Source organism: Mastigoproctus giganteus, chromosome 13, assembly GCF_048544385.1.
Source record: "Mastigoproctus giganteus isolate SK-2022 chromosome 13, ASM4854438v1, whole genome shotgun sequence".
Lineage (NCBI taxonomy): Eukaryota > Metazoa > Arthropoda > Arachnida > Uropygi > Thelyphonidae > Mastigoproctus > Mastigoproctus giganteus.
The window spans coordinates 125,780,778-125,807,950 of NC_143587.1; the positions used below are offsets into that span (position 1 = coordinate 125,780,778).

Consider the following 27,173-nt stretch of genomic DNA (forward strand, 5'->3'; position numbering starts at 1 on the left):
AAAAAAAAAAAAAAATCACACCATTCCCTCCAAATGCCCGTCCAGTTCCTCCTTAAATTTATTCAACCTATCAACTTCCAGAATGACAGATGGAAGTTTGTTCCAGCAATTAACCACCCGCTGGCTAAAGGAAAATTTCCACACATCTAATCTACATCTGTCTTTTCTTAAATTGAATTTATGCCCCCTTAGGTTCGTAATCTGAAAAAGTGGAAGGATCCCATCAGAATTCAGCATGCTCAACCCATTCAAGGCCTTATATACCTCAATCAGATCACCGTGCAGGTGCCTAGTCTCCAGCCACTGCAATTTGCAGAACTTAAGCCTCTCTTGGTAAGAGGATCCCTTCATTCCCCTCACCAATCTTGTTGCCCTTCTCTGTACACGCTCAAGTAAATCTACATCCTTCCTAAAATGAGGCCTCCAGACCTGTATGCAGCACTCAAGGCGTGGCCTGACCATTGCCTTATACAGAGGGATAATCACCTCCTTTTCCCTGCTAGCAAAATTCCTATATATCATTGACAAAACCCCATGACCTGCCCTGGCAGCCTGTCTGCATTGCTCAGAAAACTTGATATCTGCCTGCACAATTACTCCCAGGTCTTTTTCATTTTCTACCACCTTAAATGTAGTACCACACAGTTGGTACGTTTCTCTGGGGTTACTTCTACCCATATGCAGTACTTTGCATTTGTCAAGGTTAAACTTCAGTTGCCACTTCTTAGCCCATCTGCCCAAATTATCTAGATCCTGTTGCAGTAGCACACTGCCATTACTGTCATTAACAACCCTGCCAACCTTTGTATCATCTGCAAACTTCGACATTAAGCTTGATATACTTTCATCAATATCATTGATAAATATACAAAACAACAGTGGACCTAACACCGAAGCCTGTGGGACTCCACTAATAACATTAATCCAAGAAGAGCAGCACCCATTGATTACCACCCTCAGTCTTCTCCCACTTAACCATCCTTTTATCCATTGTAGCAACTTACCCTTAATACCATTCTGCTCCAATTTGTACAATAGTCTTCCATGCGCGACAGTGTCAAAAGCTTTCCTGAAATCCAAATATATGATATCAAAATTATTTTTTGCATCCAGTTCCTTTGTAACCACATCATAATATCCTATCAAATTTGTCAGACAAGACTTTCCCTTAACAAACCCATGCTGTGTCTGAATTATTGCGCAGTCTTGTCTAGATGATCCTGCAATGCATCTTTAACCAGTGACTCCATTATTTTACTCGGAACAGAAGTTAAACTAACTGGTCTGTAATTACTCGTGTCACCCTTCGATCCCCCTTTGTGAATTGGGGATACATTTGCACATCTCCAGTCCGTGGGAACCTCCTCTGAGTCCAAGGACACTCTCATAATTATGACTAAGGGTTTGCTTAGTTGCTTTGCCGCCTCCTTTAATATAACTGGATAGATCCCATCCACCCCAGGTGCTTTTCTTACGTTTAACTTCAACAATTTCTCCTCCACTTTGCTTTCAGTTATTACAAAATCATTAAGTATCCTGCTACAATTTGATAACCTTCTGCCATTTTCAAACCTTAATAATTCCTCATGTGTGAATGTAGATGAAAATACTCATTCAGTTTGTTTGCTATCTGAGCAGGATCATCAACAGTCGAACCATCGATGTCAAGTGGACCAATCAGATTCATCCCCTTCCTTTTAGAGTTTATATAAGTAAAGAAATCCTTGCTGTTTTTCTTAGCATCTTTTGCCAAGGATTTCTCATAATCTGCCTTCGCCTGCCTAACCTCCTTTGTCACCTGATTACAGACTAGCTTATATCTGCCATAGGCTTCTGAGTCGCTTGATAATTTATATGCATCCCATGCATTTTTCTTCTGTATTACGAGTCTCATTAGTTCATTAGATAACAATTTAGGCCTAAACCTTGAACAATATTTCTTAATAGGTATGAAACTTTTGGTAGCTTCCACGATTAATTCCTTGAATGCTGCTTCCCACTTAGAATCTACTGTTGGTAACATCGTCAGTTTATCCCACTGTACAGAATTTAAAAACTGTTGGAGTTGACTAGAATTTTGCCTCAAACAAGAGCAGTAAACAAAAAGATCAATTAGAAGTAATTTGGCTCAGGAGAGAATTGCCGATATCGGTTCTTTTGTGAATGAAAGCTATATACATTATGCTAATTTTGGCCTTTTTGTGGTGTTATTTATGATGAGACATTAAAGAGCCAGTGGGCTATCTTTGTGTGTTTTTTTTGCAGTGTGTGTGTAAGGTGTGAACACCAAGGCAGCATTCTGATGGGCTTATATGAGGAACAGAGCTGAGTCCCTCTTCGAGTTCTGAGTCTGGAGTCTGGACTAATTCTAGGAGCATAGTAAGTAAATTTGAAGAATTTAAAGTACTGGTTTAGTCAAACACAGACATTGTAGGGATATTGGAAACATGGTGTCACTCAGACACAAGGGATACAGAATTTGAATATAGGGATAACAATGTGTATGGAAAGGATAGACAAGGCAGGAAGTGGGAGAAATTTATGATCTTAGTTGAGAAGCACATAAAATATAAGGCAGTGCATCCAGTCAACGTGAGTGGCCACTGAAATGTTATCAGTTTTGTGTGACATAACCACTATAAAAAAAAAAAAAGAAAGAGTATGTTATGGGCCTCGTGATTGAGTATAATGACAACCATACAGAGAAATGGAGTAGGCCAGCAAATCAGAATGTCTTGTAATGGGGGATTTTAGCTTTCCAAATTTTGACTGGAATTTGTGAGTTGGTCACCCACTGCTATTCACTAGGATCAACTGATGATACCAACTGCTAATTCTAAATGGAAAGCATTCAGGGATGCCACTAGATTTTTTATACCCCCTAAGAGATACTGTTCAAGGCTCAGACCTAATGTATATCAGGTGAATTGATAAGACTCATGTCAAGAAGAAAAATACAAAGAATGCACATAAATTATCAGGTAATACCGATGCCTATATCAGATATAAACTAGTCTGCAGTCAAGTCACAAAGGAGGTAAGGTAAGCTAAGACAGATTACAAGTCATCTCTGAGAAGAATGCAAAGTATTATCACTAGAGTTTACTAGGTGGTAGACGACTCTCATCAACTGGTGCAATACCATCACTTTGCTTATTGGAGGCTTGAAGTGGTGGAGCCCATGTTTAGTCTCCAGACTTACGTTCCAGTCAACCCTTCCCCATCTCTTCCATCATGTAGTATGACTGATGACTTTTGACGTTATGATGAACATCATGGCAAGATCCATCTTCCATACATTTCGAGGGTACAGCTCTAAAACGGTGTTTGCAGGCTGGCTGCTAGTTAGTACACCTGACCGAACCTATTGGTAACTCTTTAGGAGGCTTCTGTATCAGCTAGTGTATAATCCTGCTATCTCTACTCTGACAGATAGTGACTGGAGGAAGTCCGAGTAGTGTGTATGTAGAGGGCATTGTCAAAGCCACATTATATCATGGATCTAGGTATATTTTTACCATGTGTACACTATATCCAAAAATTTTAATACTTCATATCCTCCCCCCACTTTTATTTACTATTCAGTACACCATGAATTGTCAAACTAATAGAGTGAGCTTATCTGTGAAAACATCTAGATCTTCCAAACACTTCCTAGTTCATTTCACAAATATATGTGGTTTCAATTGTAATCTCAACGATATCCATTTTCACTTGCAGCCTGGAAAACCCCATGTACTTTTTCTGACAAAATCTCAGTTATCAGTTGATTCAACTACTCCTCATCTCAGTTGCCCAAATTATTTGCTGTATGATTCCTTTTGTCTCAAAGGTGGTACTTGTGCATATGTCCATTCCGATATTCCTTGTCAGAGATTTGGTAATTTGGAATCTCCTCTTTTCGATCTTCTCTGGCTTAAAATCTTTCTACCTCATTGTGTCAAATTCATCTGTTGTCTCTACCGTTCTCCCAACTCCACTAATCACATGAGGTGCCTCCATAGCCAGGTGGGCAGGAGCAGCAGTGCGTAGCACACGCTTCTTGATTGGACCGGGGTTCGAGCCGTGCCCACCAAATACGGAAGATGCGGTAAGGTCAGGGAATGACAACCACATATCCCCGGAGCAATATGGCCTTAGTTGCTAATGCTCCTAAAAACCAAATAACAAACAAACAACAACTAATCACTTGGAGCACTTTGACTTCCTCTCTTTACAATTTGACTTTCTCCAGTCCAACTTTCCTAAGAGTGAGGTAATTTTCCTTGGTGATTTTAATGTTCACAACTCCAGCTGATTTCTGTTTTCTAGTCATATCAACCCAGCTGGTCAAGATGCTGAGGCTTTTGCAATTACTAATAACCTTGCACAGATTGTTCATTTACCTACAAGAATGCTGGACAATCCTAACCATACAGCCAACACGCTTGATCTTTTTCTCACAAACAACCCTTACCCAACCCAAAGTACACGGTCGAAGTCGAAGTGAGTGGTTCTTTAGGCACCTCAGATCACAACTTGGTGATTGTCTCTTCTCCAATGGAGCCTTTATCTCATGGCTATTCCCAACCTTGTGTTGTTTGGCTTTACAAGAATGTAAAATGGGATGATCTGCGAGATTTATTTTCTTCGTTTCCTTGGTCAGATTACTGTTTCAAAACTTCTGATGCCAGCATTTGCTCAGATTGTGTCAGTGAAATTATTCTTGTAGGAATGGAATCCTTTATTTCACACTCCACTTTAAAATCTCGTCCTTTATCTAAACCTAAATCAGTCCAAACTAGATTTTGAAAAGGCTAAGAGTAGAAAACTTGCTTCTTGCCCTAATGGTAGCCGAGCATTCTGGTCTCTTGCCAAAGCTATTGGCCGCAACTTTTCTCCATCTCTGCTCCCACCTCTATCAAAACCAGATGGTTCTGTTGTCACTTCAGCCAAGGATAAAGCAGACCTGCTAGCATCCCATTTTTCTTCCAACTCATGTATTAATCTTGGTAAAATCATGTATTGATGTAATGTAAAACTCATGTATTGATCTTGGTAAAACACCTCCCACCATTCCCAACACTCTCCATTCAATGCCTCCTGTGGTCTTCTGTCAGAAGAATTTTGACGAATCTTGATGCTAAGAAAGCTCCAGGTCCTGATGGTATTTTTCCACTTGTTCTCAAAACCTGTGCTCCTGAACTTACTCTTCTTCTTTGCCACCTTTTTTCACTTTCTTATTCTAAAGTTGTTTTTCGTTCTGCTTGGAAATTTGCTCATACCACCAATTCCTAAAAAGGGTGACAAATTGCTCCCATCCAATTATCGTCCCATTGCAATTACTTCTACTCTTTCTAAAATACCTTCCGTCTGATCAACGATCGCCATTATGGATTCCATCAATGTCAATCCTCTGGTGATATTTTGACTCATGTTACCCATTTATGGACAAATTCAGTGGAAAAGTTTGGTGAAACACAAACAGTTGCACTTGACATCCCAAAGGCTTTTGATCATGTTTGGCATAATGGTCTTCTTAACAAGCTTCCATCTTATGGTTTGCCAACTGTTTTTTTGTAATTGGTTATCCAGTTTTCTCTCTAATCGCTCACTGAGGGTGATGGTAGGTGGCTCTCTGTCTTCTAACTTCTCCACTAATGCAGGTGTCCTCCAAGGTTCAGTTCTTTCCCCCCACTATTTTCCTCTTGTATATTAATGACCTTCTTCCATTGACTGGAAATCCTATCCATAGTTTTGCCGACGATAGCACGTTGCATTCCATTTTCCATTTTGAGAAATCTTGTCCTGCTCAATCAGCTTCAACTTTTCGAATATCCGCTACCAATTCCTTAAATGCTGATCTCCGGGTAATTCTCCAGTGGGGCAAAGACAACTTAGTTAATTTCATTTCTTCTAAAACTCAGTTCTGTGTTATATCTTGAAAAAAAGGATTCTCCTATGCTTACCTTTGTGACACTCTGGTTTCTAGGCAAGATGATATATCTCTTTTGGGGATTACCCTGACTTCTAATCTCTCTCTTGGCACAAGCACATTACAAATATTGCTTCCTCTGCATCTAAAAAACTTGTTTTTCTCTTTCCCTCTTGGCATTACTTTTCTTCCAAACAGCTGTTCACTCTGTACAAATCGCAAATCCGCCTTACCATGGAATATTGTTCCCACATCTGGGGGGTTCCCCCAAAACCTCCCTCAGAGGCTTATAGATTCCATTCAGAAAAGGGCAATTAGGTTAATTAATGACTCCTCTCTAACAGAGTCTCTCTACTCGCTGTCTCATAGATGTACTGTTTCTGCTGCATGCTTTTTCGACATATACTTCCATGGGCACTGTTCTTCTGAATTGGCTTCTATAGCTAATATATTGCACTTACATTGAGCCCGGTAGTAGATTGAGTTAGGAATTGCCCTTAGGAAGGCCAAATTGTTTTCGATACTGCAATTAATGTATTCTTTGGATTGAACTTGCTCATGGGCTAGTTTTGTATCTTTACCTATGTATTTGAATTTCACTGTCAAAGAGACTCTTGTTCTCAATCTCATTATCTTCATTGTTATGTAAAGGAGATCATATGGAGTAACACCGCATCAGTCAGATTGTCTGAGCTTGCTCATTGCCATCATGAATGCAGTCACTTGTAAACTCTCTCTCTCTGAAGATTCTGAATTGTCCAAGATAAGTGCTGGGAAAGGACAGTTTCTCTGTGTGCTTGTCAAACAGTAGGCTTTGCAGTACTTTAGGTTCTCCTGGGGTGATTCTAAGATTTTATTCTTGCTCCACAACATTTACTGTTGGGCAGTGAGACTTTCCTCGATCAAACCGCTTCTGTTATGTCATCTTTAGCCAAATTAATTTCCATATGACTTTTATCAAAGAATGACTGATCTATCGTGATTTGATACAATCGATAGAGAAGCATGTTGACCAAATATAGAAGCCACACTTTAACCACTAGCTTTCTTACTAAACCAATCAAATAGCTCGGCTTGTGTATTTTCTTGCATTTTATATGCATGTTTATATAATGATCATCGTCAATCTTCCTTGTTAAGCGATGCACCATCATGTTGACTGAAACAAACACATTGATCACTTGGCCCAGAATGCCGTAGTGTCCATATGCATCTCAGGCACCTTAATTGCATGAACGGTAAGCAAGGAAAAATAAGCCTCTCTGTCACTAAATCCAACTTCAGTAAATGCGATGGAATTTCTGGGTAGACAAAGCCATTTGACAATTAGATAGCGCTGGAATGGTGTTGTTCTTAAGTGATCTTCTGCAGCTATTACACACAAGGATCCTTCGACATCAACATCTGGAAATGCAGTGTGTATCAATGGTGTAGCTTTAGCAGCTGGTTTCTTTGTGTTGTTTTTGAACCATAGACGATTGCTAATGTAGCATACAGAACAGAAATCGTTTTTCATAAATCTCCTTTCAAACTCTCGATTTTCCGGGATAGATGGTAAAAAAGAAATCCTGGATAATCGATTTCCTGGTTAATCCAAAAATACAGAAGTCCCTGACATACACAAGAGATACGTTCCAGGACTTTTTACTTCGTCAAGTTTTACGTAACTCGGGAATGACTAGTAACATATTGCTGCTGTATTATTGTAATCTGAATTCAGCGCGATACTTGTTAGTGTTTGACCATTTTCATACATTTTGATCCAAATCGATCACTTTCCTTTTCTTGGTAGATTCACTAGTAGTGCTGTCACTATTCTCTTAGTCAGCACCATGATAATGGTCAAAATGAAATTTTCTGTAAAGAACTTCATAGGGTTAAGGCGAAAACTCACTATTATCACACCGCGCAAGCTCACTTTACTAAAGCACATTTCTGGAGGTCACTGCCATAAAACAATAAAAACAATTTGCACTTGCCGTTTTATTGGGCTTTTCTGTTAGCACAATCTATTATAAACGGGTAGTAAACTCGATCTTATTGCATTTGCGATAATACTGATAGCTGGAATTCTGTGGGTTTTTACGTTATTATGGTGAAGTGCGTGTCCCCTTCACTGAAATCTTCAGTCATATAAAAAACATAAATAATTGTAGGAATCTTCTCTTCTTTCCTTTATTTTTGCTTGTTACTCCGATCTCACTTGTGCAATTTGTGTGTGCCGTGATCGTCGTTATTGATTTCTTCTTATTATTTATTTTATTTTTTTTTTAAATTTTACAATCCTAAAAAAAAAAAATAATAAAAAAATTGAGGGAAAACAAATTTATAAATCCGTAGTTGTGTAAGTCAGAGACTTACTGTATCGAGAAATGTACAACAACCTACGTAAAAAATATGGCGATAGATAAAAAACTTACCCCGTACTACTCGCATGTCCAATAAGATGCTTCCCTTTATTTTTTTCGATGTCGATTTTAAATCTAATAGCTTCCCTTTATTTTTTTTACAATTTCGCGTATGGTTTTGTCACCAACATTATAATAGTTCTGTAAAGATTTAACAGGTGCACCGTTTTCAAACTTTTGAATAATTTCAAATATTTGTTTAACCGAAAGCGCAACTCTTTTGCATTTACCCATCATTTTCGCAATTTCTAAACAAAAAAAAATGTATTTACTATAAAAAAAATTTCAACATTCCCGACATAAATAACAAAATAAAATTTGTCCTTTTGCAGTGCGACAGAACACAACAATCGATGCAACGCACTAAAACAAACTAAACATTTGGTCTCTTTTTTTTTGATTAGCGGGTGTGAAGACAGTGGGGGTTGCAAGATAGTAGGCACATTAATCTCCCAATCACGACTTATAATGCTGCTTCTTTTTGCTTATTTACGACATGCAAAATACTGTTTATATCTATTTTAGCATGATCTACATGTTAGTCATTCTACTTCGTAGCATGAGGCCTTTGCCCTTAAATATTTTATAGTCTATATCAATAGCAATTAATTAATTGAATGTTAAATGAAAGATTGATTAAAATAATAACACCCAGTACACCCAGTGGCTAAACAAATTATATCATACATATTTCTGAACATTCCTCTTTGGTTTTCTGTCATCAGGAAGGTAGTAAACTGTTGTGATCAGTGTTGACTGAAAGTTTTCATGTGATACATAGTAATTCTTTGCATAATTAGTGTTATGATGGTGATGTATAACATTTATAATAGGTCTATTTCAAATCTTTTAAAAAAAATTCAAATAATTACAATTTCTCACTTGTCAGTCATTTTATTTCTTAGTAATTCCAGTAAATTCAATTTTAACTTTACTAATGCATGTACTCTACTTTTTTTATGTATTTTAAAAAATATTTTTTCCTGTTTAGAATCCTCCTTCCATTCCTACTCTACCTATAGTGTGGATTGTTTGCTGGATTCAATGTTCTCATCTTATAATAGATTGGCATAATTATGGATACACTATTTTGCAGCTCTCCTTAGGTCACCAACATGTTTTAGTAAGAATATGTAAATGGTATGTAAACTATATTGTTTAGTAATTATATATGTTCATTATTACCAGTTTTGTTTCTTTGTACATCAATTTTGTGATAATTGGACATGATACAAGACCAAAATTGGTAATTGCTTTCTTTTTTCCTTTCATGGGTAAGTATATCATAGTTTAGAATTTTATTAAAAAAAAAAAAAAGTCAAAATTGCATTAGTTCTTTTGCACTGTTTTTTTTTTTTTTTTTTTTAAATTGGTTTATGCTAGGGTTTACATTACTGGTATTTCGTTATTTTTAATTTATGAAACTGGGATACCAGTGTTCCAAAAACAAACGTTTTTCTCAATACATTTTTATGACAATTAGGTGCAATAAAGTAAGGAAAAAAACAAGTACTGTAATTACTTGAATTCATGTTTAAAATAAACTTTTATTGCAATAATAAATATTCTGAAAAAAAACATTAAAATACAGTTATTATAAAAACAAAAAAATACATAGTGTTACTGCAAAGTTTAGTTATGTTTAAGCATCCACACTACCTGTCCGAATAAAGTGAGCTCTTAAGAAACATAAGCAATCAATAGTATGATCGTTTAAAATGGATCTAATTTTGGTACATACAGTATTTGATTAGCGGCAGTAAACACCCTTTCAGATTCTATTCTAGTACTATTGTACTGAGATAATCGTAGACAATCTCGGTCCATATTTTCTAGGCTTTGAACTTTTTTAGCAAAAATAGTTAAAAGTAGTTCATTAATTTCCGACTCAAGTTCATCTTTTGAAATCTCATTGGAGTCAGACAATTTCTTATTTTGGAAAGAATTTGTGGAACACTGATGTTCCATTCCATGTTGGTCTTCTATGGTTGAATTATGTTCATCATTTTCTGAAGGAGAAAGATGTTTTATTAAGCAAAGTATAATTTTCACTATAGTATCTTTATTGAGTCTGGGAGAGAGCAAAGAGTGGGGATAAGGAATAAAGAAGAGAGCAAAGAGTGTAGTTAAAGAATTCTTCACATATATAAATGCAAAGAACAGAAGGACAAATCAGACTGGACCCTTATGTAATGGACATGGGACAGTATTAGATACCACAGCTGAAGTTGCAGATGAACTCAACAGTTACTTTGCATCGATATTTACATAAAAAAAACCCCTTTGTGTCAATGAGATATTATGGAAGTGAAGTTGAAAAAAATGTAATTAATGATGTTGAAATTTCAAATGATTATTTAATGAGAACAGGTGAGTAAGGCTCCTGTGGTTGATGGCATATACCCTATAATCTTAAAGGAAGCGGCAAGTGAGTGCATTGAACCATTAAGCTAGTTATGAGAGTATCACTGGACTCAGGAGAGATTCCGTTGGATTGGTGTAAATTGGAACATAAAGGCGGTTCTAGGAGTGTAACGGGAAATTACCGACCGGCCAGTCTAACTTCAGTAGTAGGGAAAATCATGGAGGCAATAATCAAGGGTGGAATTCAGGTTCATTTAGATGGAAATAGAATTCTGTAGGATACACAGCATGGTTTTGGAAAATCATGTTTAATTAATCTGGTTAGCTATTTTGACAGTGTCACTCAAGAGCTGGACTTCGGGAATAATTTCGACATTGTTTATTTGGATTTCAGCAAAGCATTTGACTCAGTCCCACACGAGTGGTTACTTTATAAGTTGGAGCAGGGTGGAATCATAGGGAAAATCTTTAGATGAATAGCACTATGGCTTGAGGGCACCAGGCAGAGGGTTGTGATAAATGGTTATTCCTCAGATTGGGTTAATGTAGGAAGTGGGGTTCCCCAAGGATCGGTATTGGGACCACTGTTGATTTTGATTATCTTAAATGGCATCTATGAAAGGATGGAGGGTGTGAGGTCTAACCGTGCAGATGATGTAAAGATCAGTAGAGTAGTTAATGGTCGCCGCCAAGCAGAGCGTCTTCAGAGTGACCTAGATAGACTTCTGGGATGGTCAGAAAAGTGGCAGCTATGCTTTAATTCAGCAAAATGCAAGGTCTCACATCTGGGTAACAGCAACCCCGAAATAACTTGTACACTTGGTGGAGTTGAACTAAAATCAGTAGTGGAGTACGATACGGTCAGACATGAAGTTGTCCGAGAATTGTGGACAGGTTGCAATGTTGCATGGTGTCTTTTCAATGATTTATCGAACATTTGATATTAGAGATAGGATGTCATAATCATTAAAAGGTGATTTTATAACCTTTATGTGATTAAATTATAAGAAATTATTTTTTTTTAAAATTAGTACTGAATAACCGGTATTTTTTGTATCAATACTGGTATTTCAATACCGGAAAAAAATGACTGGGATCCCAGTATTGTAAGCCCTAGTTTATACTCAGTGTCATTACTAGATGATCTTTACTGAAATAATATGTCATTCACATTCCAATCTGCCAACATCAAGTGGCAACTATTTGCTGTCTCTCTCTCTCTCTCTCTCTCTCTCTCTCTCTCTCTCTCTCTCTCTCTCTCTCTCTCTCTCTCCTTATTGTTATTGTTGTTTGATTTTTAGGAGCATTAGCAACTAAGGCCATATTGCTCCGGGATATGCGGTGGTCATTCTCTGACCTTTCCGTATTTGGTGGTGACGGGCTCGAACCCCGGTCTAATCAAGAAGCGTGTGTTACGCACTGCTACTCCTTCCCACCTGGCTACAGAGGCGCGGTGTTTCCTATATCTTGACTAAGATATTAATGAAGATTTAGGTGTTATCCTTCAAACTAATCTCCATCCTTCCCTGTGTAATCACGCCTGTATCTGTCAAATTTTAAAATAGTTTTTTCCTCATTTGTGTTTGAAAGTTACTTTCCATTATTGATTGCTGTGATAATAATTTGGTCACTGTTACTGTTATATCTCTCTTGTACAGTCTCAAGGATACTCAAATGAAATTTATTAGATTTTTGTTTGTGCAACCCATCTGTTATTTATCAATGTTACTATGAATCTCTCTGTCATCGCTTTATGACATAAAATTTTAATGCCAGGCATCATTCCTGTTTCTCTTTATCTGTGTTTTGCACAAACTGTTTTTTCAACTAGTCTCATGTTCTGCTTTTAACAGGTAGTAAATAAGTGTCATAATGATTTCACTCTTATTATTTCTTTTATTAAGAAATTACTTTATGATTATTCTTCTGATTTTTGCATATTATTATTATAAAACTCATCTCCTGTATGGGATTTTTTTCTGCTCCATGATGGGTACTGGTACCAAGTGCATGGGATGGTTGGTTGTGTCCAGTTACTGTTATTATTGTTTTACTATTGGTTTTCATCTTGTCTGTTATTATGGCACTGTCCAAGTATAGTTTGTGAGTAGGGATCACTAGTATGGCCTGGAGTTCATACTTATAATATGGCACACTTTCTTTGTTCAACTGGTATTTTTGCACTTGCTTATGATGTATTATCCTAACCACCTGGTCATGTCTGTGAGTGTAATCTATCTGGGTGATCACCCTGCATCCTTTGGTGATGTGCTGGATTGTTTCTGGAGCCAGGTGGCAATGTCGACATGTTTTATTTATTTTTATTTTATTTTATTAACAAGATACACAACAGGTAACCATTAACAGCGTATCTGAGAGCAGAACAATGAACACAATTGATAACAAAAATATGAAATCCAACAGGAAGATAAACATTGATGTAGATTTAAAATTAAAATCATATGTACAAAAGAGGATTGCATTAAGTTAAGTTACCGGTAAAACAAATAATAAATTAATTAGTCAGAGAATAGAAAAATAATAAAACAAATACAGTAAACCCCCGCTATTCGCGGTATCTGTATTTGAGGTTTCACGTATTCTCGGTTGCTGATTTAATAAATATGAAACCTAAAAAAATGTGAATTTTAAAGCGCCGTGAACATTTTCCTCCATAAAAAAACATGGGCGTGGCTAAAATTATCTTTCCCGGTCAAAACAGCGCTCAGTGGGTGGGGGGGGGGAAGAGGAGTGACAAAATCGCGGCGTGGATGTTTCTCGCTAATCAGTATGTGTTATGCACTTGTCACGGAAGGTTTCGTCATTTGCTTCTAATTTATATGCTTATAAATTGAATAAATTCATCAATTTATAAATTGATATGCATACAAAAGTGATAAATATACCGTTTTGCAGTGTAAAACAGACTTTTTCGAGTGTGTTAATGGAAGGAAGTCACTTTATTGTGGACAAGTTCTTTCTAACCCGTACAAAAATATGGCTACGAATAACGAGGGAAGTGGGAAAATATCAAAGAAGGTGATGACATTAGCTAATAAAATTGAGTTATTAGACAACATTTCTAATGGTGAAAGTGGCAAAACATAAAATCAATGAGTCAACGGTACGATCCATCAAAAATTCGGAAGAAAAAATCCGCCGTAGTGTCCGTGAAAACGCGCTAATTGCTTCAAAAATTTGATCTATAACTCGTGATGTTAAATTAGAAAAAAATGGAAAAAGCTTTAAATCTGTGGATAGAAGACCGAACTCAAAATAAAATTACGTTAAGTTCACTCATCATTCGTGAAAAGGCAAAACTCCTTTATGAACACTTTAGCGAAACTGGTGATAGCACTGGTGGGATAAGTTTTTTAGCTAGCAAAGGCACTGGTTTGAAAGATTTGTTTGAAATTTCTAATAAATATTACATTTAATGTTAAATTGTTTCTTATTTTCATTTTGATGCCATATGCTTGCATTTCACTACATACTTTCTATGTACATAGTCATATTATGAAGGTACATATAATATACATAGACAAAATTTTAAACTAGTTTTTCTTATATATTTCATACTTTGGAACGGAACCCCTTTATTACTGTGGGAGCCATAACTCAGTATTCACGTTTTCGGTATCCGTGGCATTTCTCAGGAATGTAACCCCTGCGAATAGCGGGGGTTTACTGTAATAATAAACTATAATAATTAGATGAGAGCTAGTCACTTTGCAGTTTAAGAGAAGAGGCAAAGTTGTGGGTGGAGTTCATCAGCGATTGTGAGTTGTTAGAGAAGTCAATGAGAGAGTCATTTGCTGATTTGCAGATTCTGTTCAGTGGACTGAACTTCATAAAGTCCGTGGTGGCAGAGTCGAGGCAAAACGGTGTATGGTTCCTGACTTGTCTACAAGGAGCATTGGAGTTGATTTTATTGAGGATATCATATGCTTCATAAGTTCCAGTGATTACTATGGCTAGAGGGTGATGTCAGCAGTAACTCTTCTAGTGTACAGAGGCCTCAGAAGAAAGTAATCACACAGCAATTCATAGTACACCGTATGATAAAACAAAGGATTACAGAACATAAGGTAACAGACAAAATTTTTTTGGACTGCTTCAATTTTGTTAATTAGAGTTTTCGTGTGAGGATTCCAGATGGGTAAGCTGAATTCCAGGATTGGGAGAACTATAGTTTTATAAAGAATGATAGCATATCTGTAGTTTTTGAACTTGTAGGTGTTCCGTTTGATAAATCCCAGTGATTTCAATGCTTTGCTGGTGATTTTAAGGACATGGGCATCAAATTTAGCACTGCTGGAGAAGAGAATCCCCAAGTCGTTAACTTGATCACACCTTTCAATGCTCACAGAGTTAATAGTGTACTCCGTATTTATTATTTGTGGAGATCTGCAGGATGAGAAAGAGATTACTTTGCACTTTGAGGGGTTGGCAGACGTGTCTTCTGTTACATTAGCATTCTTGGCATGTATTTCTTTTAGTTCCTGGTGTGTATTACTTGGTCTTGGATGTGAGCATGAATCTTCTGTCCCAGGAAAGAGCTTCCCATTTATGAGCCATGTGTTGGGAACCATCTTATGTATGTAGTCATGATGGAGGTCATTGTAGTATCTGCCATGGAATGTCTTCTTTGCCCATCTTTCTGTCTTTGTTTCTTTTCTCTGTGCAAGTGTGTTCTTCTTGTAGAGGTTGAGTGCTGTGTGCCATTTGTCTATCTTTCTTATGGCTTGGTAGATTGGTGCTGTGCTTTCCTGGAAGTAATCATGCAGATGCTTAATCATCTTCTCTTGTTCAATGAGGTCACTCAATCCCCTCCTTCCTTTATAGCATATGGTCAGTCTCTAAATTGCCAACTTTGGGTGGTGTTAGCAATTCTTAGTCATCATTATACTAGTTGACCTCATAATCTCCTTCAGCTTGGCATCTTTCTAATCTATGATCCCAAAGAATTACGTCAGTAGTGGAACTGCGCAAGATTTTATGGCTGTGACCATGTTCCTGCCATGTAGCTTTGATTTTAGCAGGCTTCTCTTTATCTGATGGTATTTTTCAGTTAGGCAGGTCTTGATCTCCTTGTGTTCTAACTGGTGGGCCTGCATCATCTTCAAATATTTGTATGTCTCTCCCTCTGTCATGACTTCAATCTCTTCACTGGTCTTCAGCTGATAGATTCATCCTACTGGATGTCCTTGATGCAATCCATGGATCTTCTATTTGTCTAGGCCAAATTGCATCCTGATATCAGTGCTGAATTCTTTGAAGATCTGAAGTAACTGCTGGAGTTAATTCTCAGTTGCAGCATAGAGTTTGATGTTGTCTATGTACATCATGTAAGAACCTGTACATACTAATGTACAGGTTCTTCCTCCCTTCTTCCTAAGACAATAGGGTATACCTGTACTTGCTGTTATTGATCATGGCGGACAGTGGGTTGAGTGCTAGACAGAACCATAGTGAGCTCAGAGCATCTCCCTGGAAGGTTCCTCTTCTGATGAGTATCAGTCTGGTCATGATGTTCTCGACCTTGGTGGTCCTCCATTTTGCCATGGTTACTTCTAGGAAGTATGTCAATGTTGGGTTGTCAATGTCTCTATCAGCCAGCTGTGGGGCACGGAGTTGAAGGCCATGCATAGTCATTGTATGCAGTGTACAGGTTGCAGTGCTTCTTGTAGGTTTGCTCCATAACTGCAATGACAGTGGTCAATTGCTCCTTGTATCCTCTGCTTATATCCCTTCTGGTGCTCAGCCATTATGTTCTGGCTCTGCAGTTGGTCTGATATCTTCCTAGTCATTTAGCAGAATCCCAACAGTAAACAAGCTCTGTTTGTACATTGTTGGGAGAGAGGTGATTGGTCTGTACTTTTCTGGGTTTGTGGTGTCTTTGTCCTTAGCCGACAGGTATGTGATTCTTTGAGTCAGACTCTTGCTTTGTATCACACTGTCTTATTATCTGGGTGAACTGCTCTGCTCTGCTGTGCTCTGTGTGCATGTGTGCGCAGATGAACCTCTGATACCAGTAGTTATGGATGTTACTATTCCCTGGGTTTGCCGGTTGTGGGACTTCCTGACCAACTGTTATACTTCTTCTTTCCGAATCTCCCATTCTGTCATCTCTTGTGTGTTCTTGGTTTTCTTCCTTTCCAGATTTATCCAGGGGACATGGCTGTTATGGTTAACTTCCCTGCTCCACAGGTTGCTCCATAGCTCCTCAAGTGCCTTCTGGTTTGGAGTCCCTTGCCTTCTGTCTCCTCTTGTTTGATTTTCATGTAGAAGACTCTCTTGTATTCATTAAATATCCTGTTGCTGTTTTCCTCTGAGCACTCTCCCTGTAACAGCAGGTCTCTTGCTGAGTGCCAGGAATTTCTGCTTGAGGGTGCCAAGCAGAAACTCTATTCTTCAGTTCTCTGATTATAAGTCTCATGTTTGCTGTGGACTTTATTTCTTGAAGAAGGCCATCACATTTCTGATCAGCTTCTTACTTCTGTTACCACATTGGTACTGACTCATTTGGTCTATCATCACTATTATCTCTTCTGTAGCCTTCTTCCCCAAGCTGGTGATTCTTTGATTTTTGTGTTATGTTGGTCTCTGGTTTCCCTTCACTTCATCCTGGTTGCTTCTACAATGGTACAGTAAATAGGTGTGTGGATGGTGTCTGGTGTTACTTCATTGTTGTTCATATCTGGTATTATTCTCCTATTGAAGTGGTTTGTGACTTTCCACAGGATTATGTTGGGTCTCTGCTTTGTTACAATGTGGGTCTTTGTGGGGTCTATTCCCCCAAATTCTGCTAGAGCTTTCTTCCACTCTTCTTCTATTAGCATTAGCATTAGAAGAAGCATACGGTGCAAGAAAGCAAGCTTATGCAGCATGAGCTTAAAAAAAAACCTCCCATTTCACCCCTCCATTTGTTCCAAATACCTGTCCAGCTCAGCCTTAAATTTATTTATGCTATCAACTTCCACAACAATTGATGGAAGTTTGTTCCACCAATCAACTACCCGCTGGCTAAAGGCAAATTTCCGCACATCTGTTCTACAACTGTCTTTCCTCAATTTGAATCTGTGTCCCCTCAGGTTCTTAATCTGAGCAAGAGGAAGAATTCCATCAGCATTCAGCTTGCTCAAGCCATTCAAGGCCTTATACACTTCAATCATATCACCTTGCAGGTGCCTACTCTCCAGGCGCTGCAATTTGCAGAACTGAAGCCTTTCTTGGTAAGAGCACCCTTTGTTCCCCTCACAATCTTGTTGCCCTTCTTTGTACTCATTCTAGCAACTCTACATCCTTCCTAAAATGAGGCCTCCAGACCTGTACACAGTACTCTAGGTGTGTCCTGACCATTGCCTGGTATAATGGGATAATCACCTCTCTGTCCAGACGCCTCTGTAGCCAGGTGGGAAGGAGCAGCAGTGTGTAGCACACGCTTCTTGATTAGACCGGGGTTCGAGCCCGTCACCACCAAATACGGAGGATGCGGAAAGGTCAGGGAATGACCACCGCATATCCCTGAGCAATATGGCCGTAGTTGCTAATGCTCCTAAAAACCAAATAACAACAAACCTCCCTGTCCCTGCTAGCAAAATTCCTATATATCATTGACAAGACTCCATGACCTGCCCTTTTAGCCCGTTTTTGCTGCTCAGCGAACTTCATATTTGACTGCCCAATTACCCCAGGTGTTTTTCACTTTTCACTTCCCTGAGTGAAGCACCACATAGTTTGGCCATTTCTGTTTGGTTATTGCTAGCTATATGCAGTACTTTGCATTTGCCAATGTTAAACTTCAGTTGCCACTTCTCAGCCCATTTGTCCAACTTATCTAGATCCAGTTGGAGTAGCACACTGTCTTTACTGTCATTAAAAACCCTGCCAACCTTTGTATCATCTGCAAACTTGGACATTAAACTTGATATACCTTCATCAATATTATTGATAAATATACAAAACAATGGGCCCTATACCGAACCCCGGGGAACTCCTCTAATAACATTTTTCAGTGAAGAGCAGTGTTAATTGATTATCACTCTCTGTCATCTCCCACTCAACCATCCCTTTATCCATTGTAGCAACTTACCCTTAATGCCATATCTCTCCAATTTGTACAACAGTCTTCCATGTGCAACAGTATCAAAAGCTTACCCGAAATCCAAGTCAAAATCAAAATTATTTTTGGCATTCAGTTCCTTTGTGACCACATCATAGTATCCAATCAAATTGGTCAAACAAGACCTCCCTTTAACAAACCCATGCTGTGTCTTAACCAGGGCCACTGTGACCGTATATGCCACCAGTAAGCGAAATAAAATTTGCCACCCCAAAATATTTGGATTAAAAAATAAAAAAGCATACATAGTTATTAATAATTTATTGAAAAAGAAAAGAATTACAACATATTTCACATGTTAATATAATCAAACAACAAACAAATATAAAAAAATCATTAAATTCCAAATCACTGTTAATCGTACCCACAATAATAAAAGAAAATTATAATGCTAAAAAATTATACAAATTTATGTTTCCTTGCTTCAAGGTGTGCATATTTATTAATTATTTCATTTATGTTTATTTGTTCCAAAATATCATTTTCTGTTGACATTATTAGTGATTCGTTGTTGAGACATCGTCGATTGTAAATAATTTTTGGTTAATTTTAATTTTGAAAAACTCCATTCACCTGAGGCAACTGAAACTGGTAAAGTTAGAAAAATTCTTAATGCATCTGCTACATTTGGAAAAGTATCTGTAAAATCATTTTTAAAAATATATTGTAAAACTTCAAATTGGGTAATATTATCTTTAATATAAATTTGAAGTACTCTTCAGATAACGGTAAACCATCAATATCAGACTCATTATGATCAATGTCACTTAACTTAATACGTAAATCTTTGCAATGATTTAATAAATTGTCATCTGACCATTTTTTTTTAAATTCAGAAATGTTACGGTATAGTTTAGGGCTACTTCCTCTATTATATTTTCTTTAAAATATTCCGTAATATTTTGTATACATCCAAGAGTTTCATATATATCGGAATCTCTTTTTTTTTCTTTCTTTCTTTCTTTTTGAGCATTTTACTTACCTGATTAATTTTATTTAAAGTATCATGCCAAATTATAATTGAACAAAGAAACTATAAGACGTTATTTTTAAGGCTATCAATTTAGAATGATTCCTTGTATCCTTAACTTTATTTTTGTCTTCAGTGATTATAGTACAATCATAGCAAATATTTAGCTTCTCTAGTCATTTATAGTATTTTATCTGTAATATTTTGTGAAATTATTTCAATAATTTCATTTTGTATTTGATCACCCAAATAATGCACGATATTTTTCCACTCAGATTTCTGAATACGGCGAATATGTTCTGTCACGGCTGAATCAAATTTAGCAATTGTTTCAGTAAGTTTTAAAAAGTTACTATTGTCATTTTCATATAATTCTTTTGAAGATCCCCTGAATGCTGTACATTGCCGTGATAAAAATAGTATCATATACACTATCTTATTCTGGACTACAGAACATGGTATCTCCGTTGCGGACGTGGCCGAAGAATGGAGTGATTGTTCAGTCGAGTTCTGTGATGGGCACTTACTGGGAATGCGTAATTTACCTCATTTTGCATTTCTGGTTGCTTGATTGGATACAAATTCGCTTCTGATTTTAGCATGAAATGCAAAATTATCGTGCTGTTGTTTAGTTGTCGTTGTCATGCTGCTCCGCTACCTTGGTTATTGTGTGTTATTCCGTTTGCAAAAGGATGGACGTAAGAGTGTAATTGAATGGTGTGAGAGTGTGAATCTGATAGCTTCGGAATACAAGTGTTTTCATTGTGGATGTTTTATGACTGTACCAGTCAGCATGTGTGAGCTGATGAGGTTAGGCTATTTTTTTTTTTTTTTTTGATGTTTTCTAGTTCTTAACGATTTGATGTTTTTTTCCAGTAATTGTATGAGTTGTTAGTATCAGATTCTCTTTATATTAGCAGGGTGTGGTGACAGCAGCCCCCAAAACAACAAAAAAAGAAAGAAAGAAAAGGAACATTCCTGTTAACGAGCATGAACAATTCTTGTTTTTAATGCACATGAAATCTTCTAGTAATGTATGAAGGAAAGAATCAGTGGTTGTATGTGGTGTGTTAATTTTTGTTAGCTGTTTTTAAAAAAAATGCCATTTTCCAGTTTCTTTTTCTTCTAATTCTTGCTTAGTAGTACAAATTAAGAGTCAAACTAATTGCCTGAAGACCAGAGGTGCTAACAATGTGTTCCCAGTTAAGTCTTTCGTAATCTGTTCGTTATTTTTTGTTTATTATTTTATTTTGTAAATGATCAAATCATGATTAACATCATCATCACAATGCCACCAGGACAATAAGCCCATATGCACTTAATCCGTTTATTATATGGAAATTTTTTTTCGTTCTGTGGAAACTATTTAAATGTAATTACCAAGGGGAATTCAAAAAATATCGTCAAATAGAAAATTTCACTATAAAGAAGTTTGTTAAACAGAGGTCCGACTTGTATATGTAAAAATTAAATTTGGTGCCCTCCTGAACTGCTGCCCATAAACAATGCTTACCTTGCCTACCCACTTGCGGCAGCCCTGCTTAACTATTACTGCAGTCTTGTCTAGATGATCCTGCTTCTTTAACCAGTGATTCCATTATTTTCCCTGGAACACAAATTAAACTAACAGGCCTGTAGTTACTTGTGTCACCTTTTGAACCCCCATTGTGAATTGGTAATACATTTGCACACCTCCAGTCCGTGGGGACCTCCCTTGAGTCCAAGGAAGCTCTCATAATTATGACTAAGGGTTTGCTTGCTTCCTTTGCTGCCTCCTTTAATATAACTGGATAGATCCCATCCATCCCAGGTGCCTTTTTTATGTTTAACTTCAACAATTTCTCCTCCACTTTGCTCTCAGTTATTACAAAATCACTTAGCTCCCTGTTAGAATTTGATAAAGCTCTGGCACTCCCCTAATTGGATAATGCCTCATGTGTGAATGTAGATACAAAATACTCATTCATTTTATCCAGCTACCTGAGCATGATCATCAGTAGTCAATCCATCTATGTTAAGTGGTCCAATCTGATTCATCCCTTTCCTTCTAGAGTTTACATAAGTAAAGAACTCTTTGCTGTTTTTCTTTGCATCCTTTGTCAAGGATTTCTCGTAATCTGCCTTCGCTTGCCTAACCTCCTTTTTGACTTGATTACAGACTAGTTTATATCTGCCATAGGTTTCTGTGTCACCTGATACTTTATATGCATCCCATACATTTTTCTTCTCTGCCACGAGCCTCATTAGTTCATCTGACATCCACTTATGCCTAAACCTTGAACAGTATTTCTTAATTGGAATGAAAAGCCTAGTAGCCTCCAAAATTTAGTCCCTGAAGACTTGCCATTTAGAATTCAACATTGGCAACAGCATCAGTTGATCCCACTGTACAGAATTTAAAAACTGTCTGAGACCTCTGTAGTCACCTTTATGAAAGCAAAACCCTTCCCTTTAGCCTTGATGGTAGTTACATCTTTAAGTAATTCCCACATCAGTACATTGTGATCACTCTCACCCAGTGGTTCCTTTATCTGCAAATTCTTAATGCATGAATAATCACATCAAGAGTATTACTCTCTCTGGTTGCCTCTTGAACATGTTGCTGTAGAAAACAGTCATCCAATAAATCCACAAACGTCCTGCTAGTGTGCGAGTGACCAACCCCCAAGTTCCATTTGATATCTGGAAAGTTAAAATCCCCCCATTATAAGACATTCTGATTTACTGACGCACTATTTCTCTGCACAATTGCTTGTTATAATCATCAGATTCATTAGGCCTATAACACACACCTACTCATTTTTTCCTTTCCCAGTGCTTATGTCACACCAAAAAGACTCAAAATTGCATTGTCCACCAACGTCCATTGGATGCACTTCTTTTGATTTTATGTGTTTCTTAACTAACAAGCATAACCACTCCTCCCTTCCTATCTTGTCTATTCTCTCTGTACACATTGTACTTCACAAATTCCAGTTCTGCACTGCTTATGTCTCTGTGACATCACGTCTCTGATATTCCAACAATATCTGCAGCATTTGATGTCTCAACTAACACTTCAAGATCATCTTATTAACTATACTCCTTGGTGAACATGCACTTGTTTCTACTCTTAGTTACCCTAACTTTTTAGTATATGTATCCTAACTGTTTAGTTTATTTATTTGTTCCACTATGACTCCCAACAGTCCTGGAAATCTCCATTGCCTTGCTTTCCAGGCTGTTGCTCAATTGCATTTCAATAGAATCAGTGCAAGAATCACTTTCACCTCTGCCAGCGGCTACTGTTAATCTATTAGTCTGTGTATCCCTCCCAAGCTAGCAGTTTTCCGACTCGCCTAACTCTGCCTCGATTGCATCAGCAAATATTTGCACCCTTTCTATATAAGTGTACCCCATCCCTGTAGAAGCAGGCTCTCCTGTTAACAAGCACAGACCAGGCTGAAAAAAATTCTACCCCTTGAACCTTGCACAATCTCTCCAGGGCCGAATTGATTGACAAGGCTATCATCATATATTCCCTCCTATCGTTTCTGGGCAGAATTGCAGACACTTTCACATTCAACCCTAACTCACGACTTTTTTTTCCAACATTGACCCATTTTTTTCAACAATATCACCTTTTGTGCCCTTAAAAGATATCTGCTCTGCAATGTCATCAACTTTTGCCCCTGGCAGACATACTCTGGTCCTGTTCCACTTATCCTTCTTGCATAGTATATTTCTGACCTCCCTGACAACAGATTCACTAACAATGACTAGTTCCTTTGGGACCAGTGCATTCTGCCTTGGAGATTGGATATTATGATCTTGTCTGTTGTTGTACTTGCTATTCCTCCTCCATTTCTGCTTCTGTTGTGTCCATATTCGTTGTTCGTTGTAGTTGGTAACTTGCATTCTGCTTGATTTTTTTTCTTTTGCTGCAGGAATTATCAGGTTCTGGATGATGGTCCATCTCTGGTCTGCTATTCGCTGTTCCGTGACTTGAACAGTCGGGAATTGTTCCAAGCACTTCGTGTGTAGCTTCCTCCTGTTATGTCTGTCTCTAGTTTCATTACTTCATATTATGCTCACATGATGAGCATATTAATTTCAATGCTCCACTTCATTTGCTCTCGCTTCTTCCTCCTTCCCAGCTGGTCACTAGTGCAATTGCACAGGAAGCACTTCCAGTTGGTTGGGGGTGGATAGGCTTGTCCTTCAGTTGTGGGAGACAGCCCACTCACTCCACTGTTGTCCACGGGTGACTGTCTCCAACTTTTCAAGCTGATTCCTCTGTCTAAACAGAGTGACTTTATCCTGCGTCACACTCGATGCAGTATGTTCGGTGTTTCTACTTCTTATCTTTATACATCTATGGAGGTCGACCTGTTTTAGCTTTGGCATCCAGTGATGGGTGGTAGTTTCACAAGCAACACCAGATGGCACCACTCTTAACATTGAAATGGCTCAGCCGTCATTTCGATGTTAAGGGAGTTAAGTCCAGTGAAGATATTTTCATGATTTTCCTTTTCTCCCTCCTCTGCAATTTTTTTTTTATCCATCTCAATGTGGGATTTTAATCTGGGTTCATAACATTAGTGGTCCAGCGTCTTAACCACTGGGCTAATTGCATGCCTTCTACTTATATTATTATTATTATATTTGTTGTTGTTTTTATTATTACAATTATCATTATCTTTCTTTGTTCTCCTTATGTTTTTTTTTCCGTTCCTAAAAGGGTACTGGTATCAGGTTCTTGGAATAGTAGTTATATCTGACTGTTGTTATTATTATTGGTTAAGGAGCTCTCTGACTATCCTACAGATGTTCAGGATTGTGGCTTTCTGGGGGTGCCCTATAGACTTCACTGGGAGGCATGTTGCTGTTAGGTTCTTATGTAGGCTCTTTTGAATCATCCTGTTCGTTAACATGGTGATGAGTATGGTCATTACTTGTTCCTTATGCCACAACCCTTTGACTTCCTGATCTATTCATCATAGGTTTTCTGGATGTTGCTGGCATTGGGCACCACTGTTTTGATCAGGTAGGTAGTCTTTTCCTTCTTATCAATGAGGATTATGTCTGGATTGTTTTGCAGGATCATCTTGTCCATTCTTATGATGTGATCCTAGTACAGCTTGTGGGCAGGGGCCTATTTCAGCCTGAGGTTCATACTTATAATACAGTATACATTCTTTGATCAACTGGTATTTCTTTGCTAGCTTCTGATGTATTATCCTGGCAATCTGGTCATGTCTGTGAGTGTGTACTCCTTCAGGGTGATCACCTTGCATCCTGTGGTGATGTATTGGATTGTTTCTTGGGAAAGGTGGCATGTCGATATCTGGAGTCCTTGGTGTATTCTCTATAGGGCCTGGTGTTACCTTTTCTTTCTTATGGCAAGCATCAATGCTTTGGTGTGAGGGAAGTGCATTCTGCTGGTGAACCATCTTTCTTTGCCCATCTATTCTTTGCCCATCTTTCAGTCTTTGTTTGTTTTTTTTTGTCTGAGTGAATGGATCTCCTCTCCTCTTTCAGATTGAACAGGATGTGTCACTTGTCTGTCTTCCTTCTGGCCTGGTAGATTGGCACTGTGTTTTTCTGGAAGTAATCGTTCAGGGTTTTCAATTTCTTTTTTCTGTTGTTTAGTGAGGTCTACCTTCAGATGGTGCTGGCAGCTCTTGGTCATCATTGTTCTAGTCCTTCTCATGATATCCCCCAGCTCGGTGTTATAATAATAGTAATAGTATTCACCATATAGTTCGAGGAAGCCACAGGCGTTTGCTGCACTGGCAAAAAAAAACAAAACAAGTAGATAAGAAAATGCAAATTATATGCTTCCCTCCTCACACATGTAAATACCAGTTGACCTTTGAATTTATTCAAACATCAGCCTCAACTACCTGCAAGGGCAATGTGTTCCAGAAATAAACGACTTGCTGGCTAAAAGAAAACTTCCTACAATCTAATATAAACTGCAGCCCCTGTAATTTGAATTTATGACCCCTAGTTCTGGAATTCTTTAAAACAGCAAACCCACTAACTGGCCGATTCCCAACAATAAAAAATTGCTGGGAATCGGCCAGTTAGTGGGTTTGCTTGCGCTAAAGCCATGTCTCCCTGCTCTCGTGAAACAAGATTCAGGCTGGTGGAAGTGTGAGTATGGTGTCTGGGTATACTTGGTGTCCCACTCCTGAACAAATTTATTGCTTGCTTGGTAGTGGAGTTTCTATTTAGGTCCATGTTGGGTGGGTATCCCCAGCACTGAACCACAAAAAAAGCTCATGAATCCTGATAATCAAAACTTATCTTCTGAGACTCCAGCACTGCCTCCACCAGATAATAATGATGGTTACAATAATGCTATTACTGCAACTAAGAAGACCCAGAACAGAGGAGGAGGTATCAGGATCTGCACTATGCTTCCTGATAATCCACTCCACTAGTGAAAGTCTGTTACCCCTTCTTTGTACAGAAGGGTTTGCAGGCCCTTTTAAATCATAAAGCTGTGTTCTGGTGACCTTTTAATCAAAACCAAAAGTGTAATAAGCATTTAGAACAGCTTCTTCAAGCCACTTCTGTTGGAGGAATTCTGATAAAATCATCCCTCATGTGACACTAAATTCATTTTGTGAGTGTGATCTCTGAATGGGATCTTTTTGAAGTTTCAGAAGAAGACATCTGTTCTGAGCTTAAGCCACAAGGAAAGACAGTTGTAAAAAGAATATTTGTGTGAAGGAATGGGAATCTAGTACCCACTAGATCAATTTTAAATCTCCAATGTCTCCTAATGCCATCACAGCTGGGTATCCAAACTGCCCAGTAAGGCCATATGTACCAAATTCTCTAAAGTGCTTTAGGTTCCAAAAATACAAATGCTCGCGAATGGCCTGTCATGGTGCTCTTGCATGTGCTCAATGTGGTTCAGAGTATTACAAATTCACAGGATATTCATCTCCAAAACCTCTATGTATTAACTGCCAGGGAGAGCACCCAGCATACACACAAGTGTGCCAGTGGTGGAAAGAAGAAAAAGAAATGCAGGGAATCAAAGCAGAGCTGAACATATCCTATCAGGATTGCAACAATACAAATACTTGTATTGTTGCAATCATACAATTCAACAAATGGATAATTAGGCTATTGGCTTGGATTTTGTTAATCTCTTCCAAAGGTTGATTTGGTAGAGGACGTAGCAGGCATGTGCATAAAACATTACATCGTTCATACTAAATATTTCAGACTGAAGTATGATGCTAATGTCACTAACATTGATTCAGTAGAGTAAGTAGTGGGCGTGAGCATAAAATGTTACCTTGTTCATGGCTTCGGTTCTAGCTGTTCGATTTTAAAAGGTTCTAGTTTTCGTCAAAGATGTTTTCACATAAAACATCTTTTGTGCATACAGGG

The 27,173-nt window shown here is 37.9% G+C and overlaps 1 protein-coding gene across 1 annotated transcript in view; it reads left to right on the forward strand.

Moving 5' to 3' along the window:
* The window catches only part of Alg1 (ALG1, chitobiosyldiphosphodolichol beta-mannosyltransferase), a 238,764-nt gene that overhangs the window by 64,797 nt on the left and 146,794 nt on the right, over positions 1 to 27,173 (forward strand). Inside the window, exon 6 of the mRNA XM_090387354.1 lies at positions 9,314 to 9,462. Coding sequence (XP_090243480.1) covers positions 9,314 to 9,462 — 149 coding nt within the window. The remainder of the gene's footprint in view (positions 1 to 9,313; positions 9,463 to 27,173) is intronic.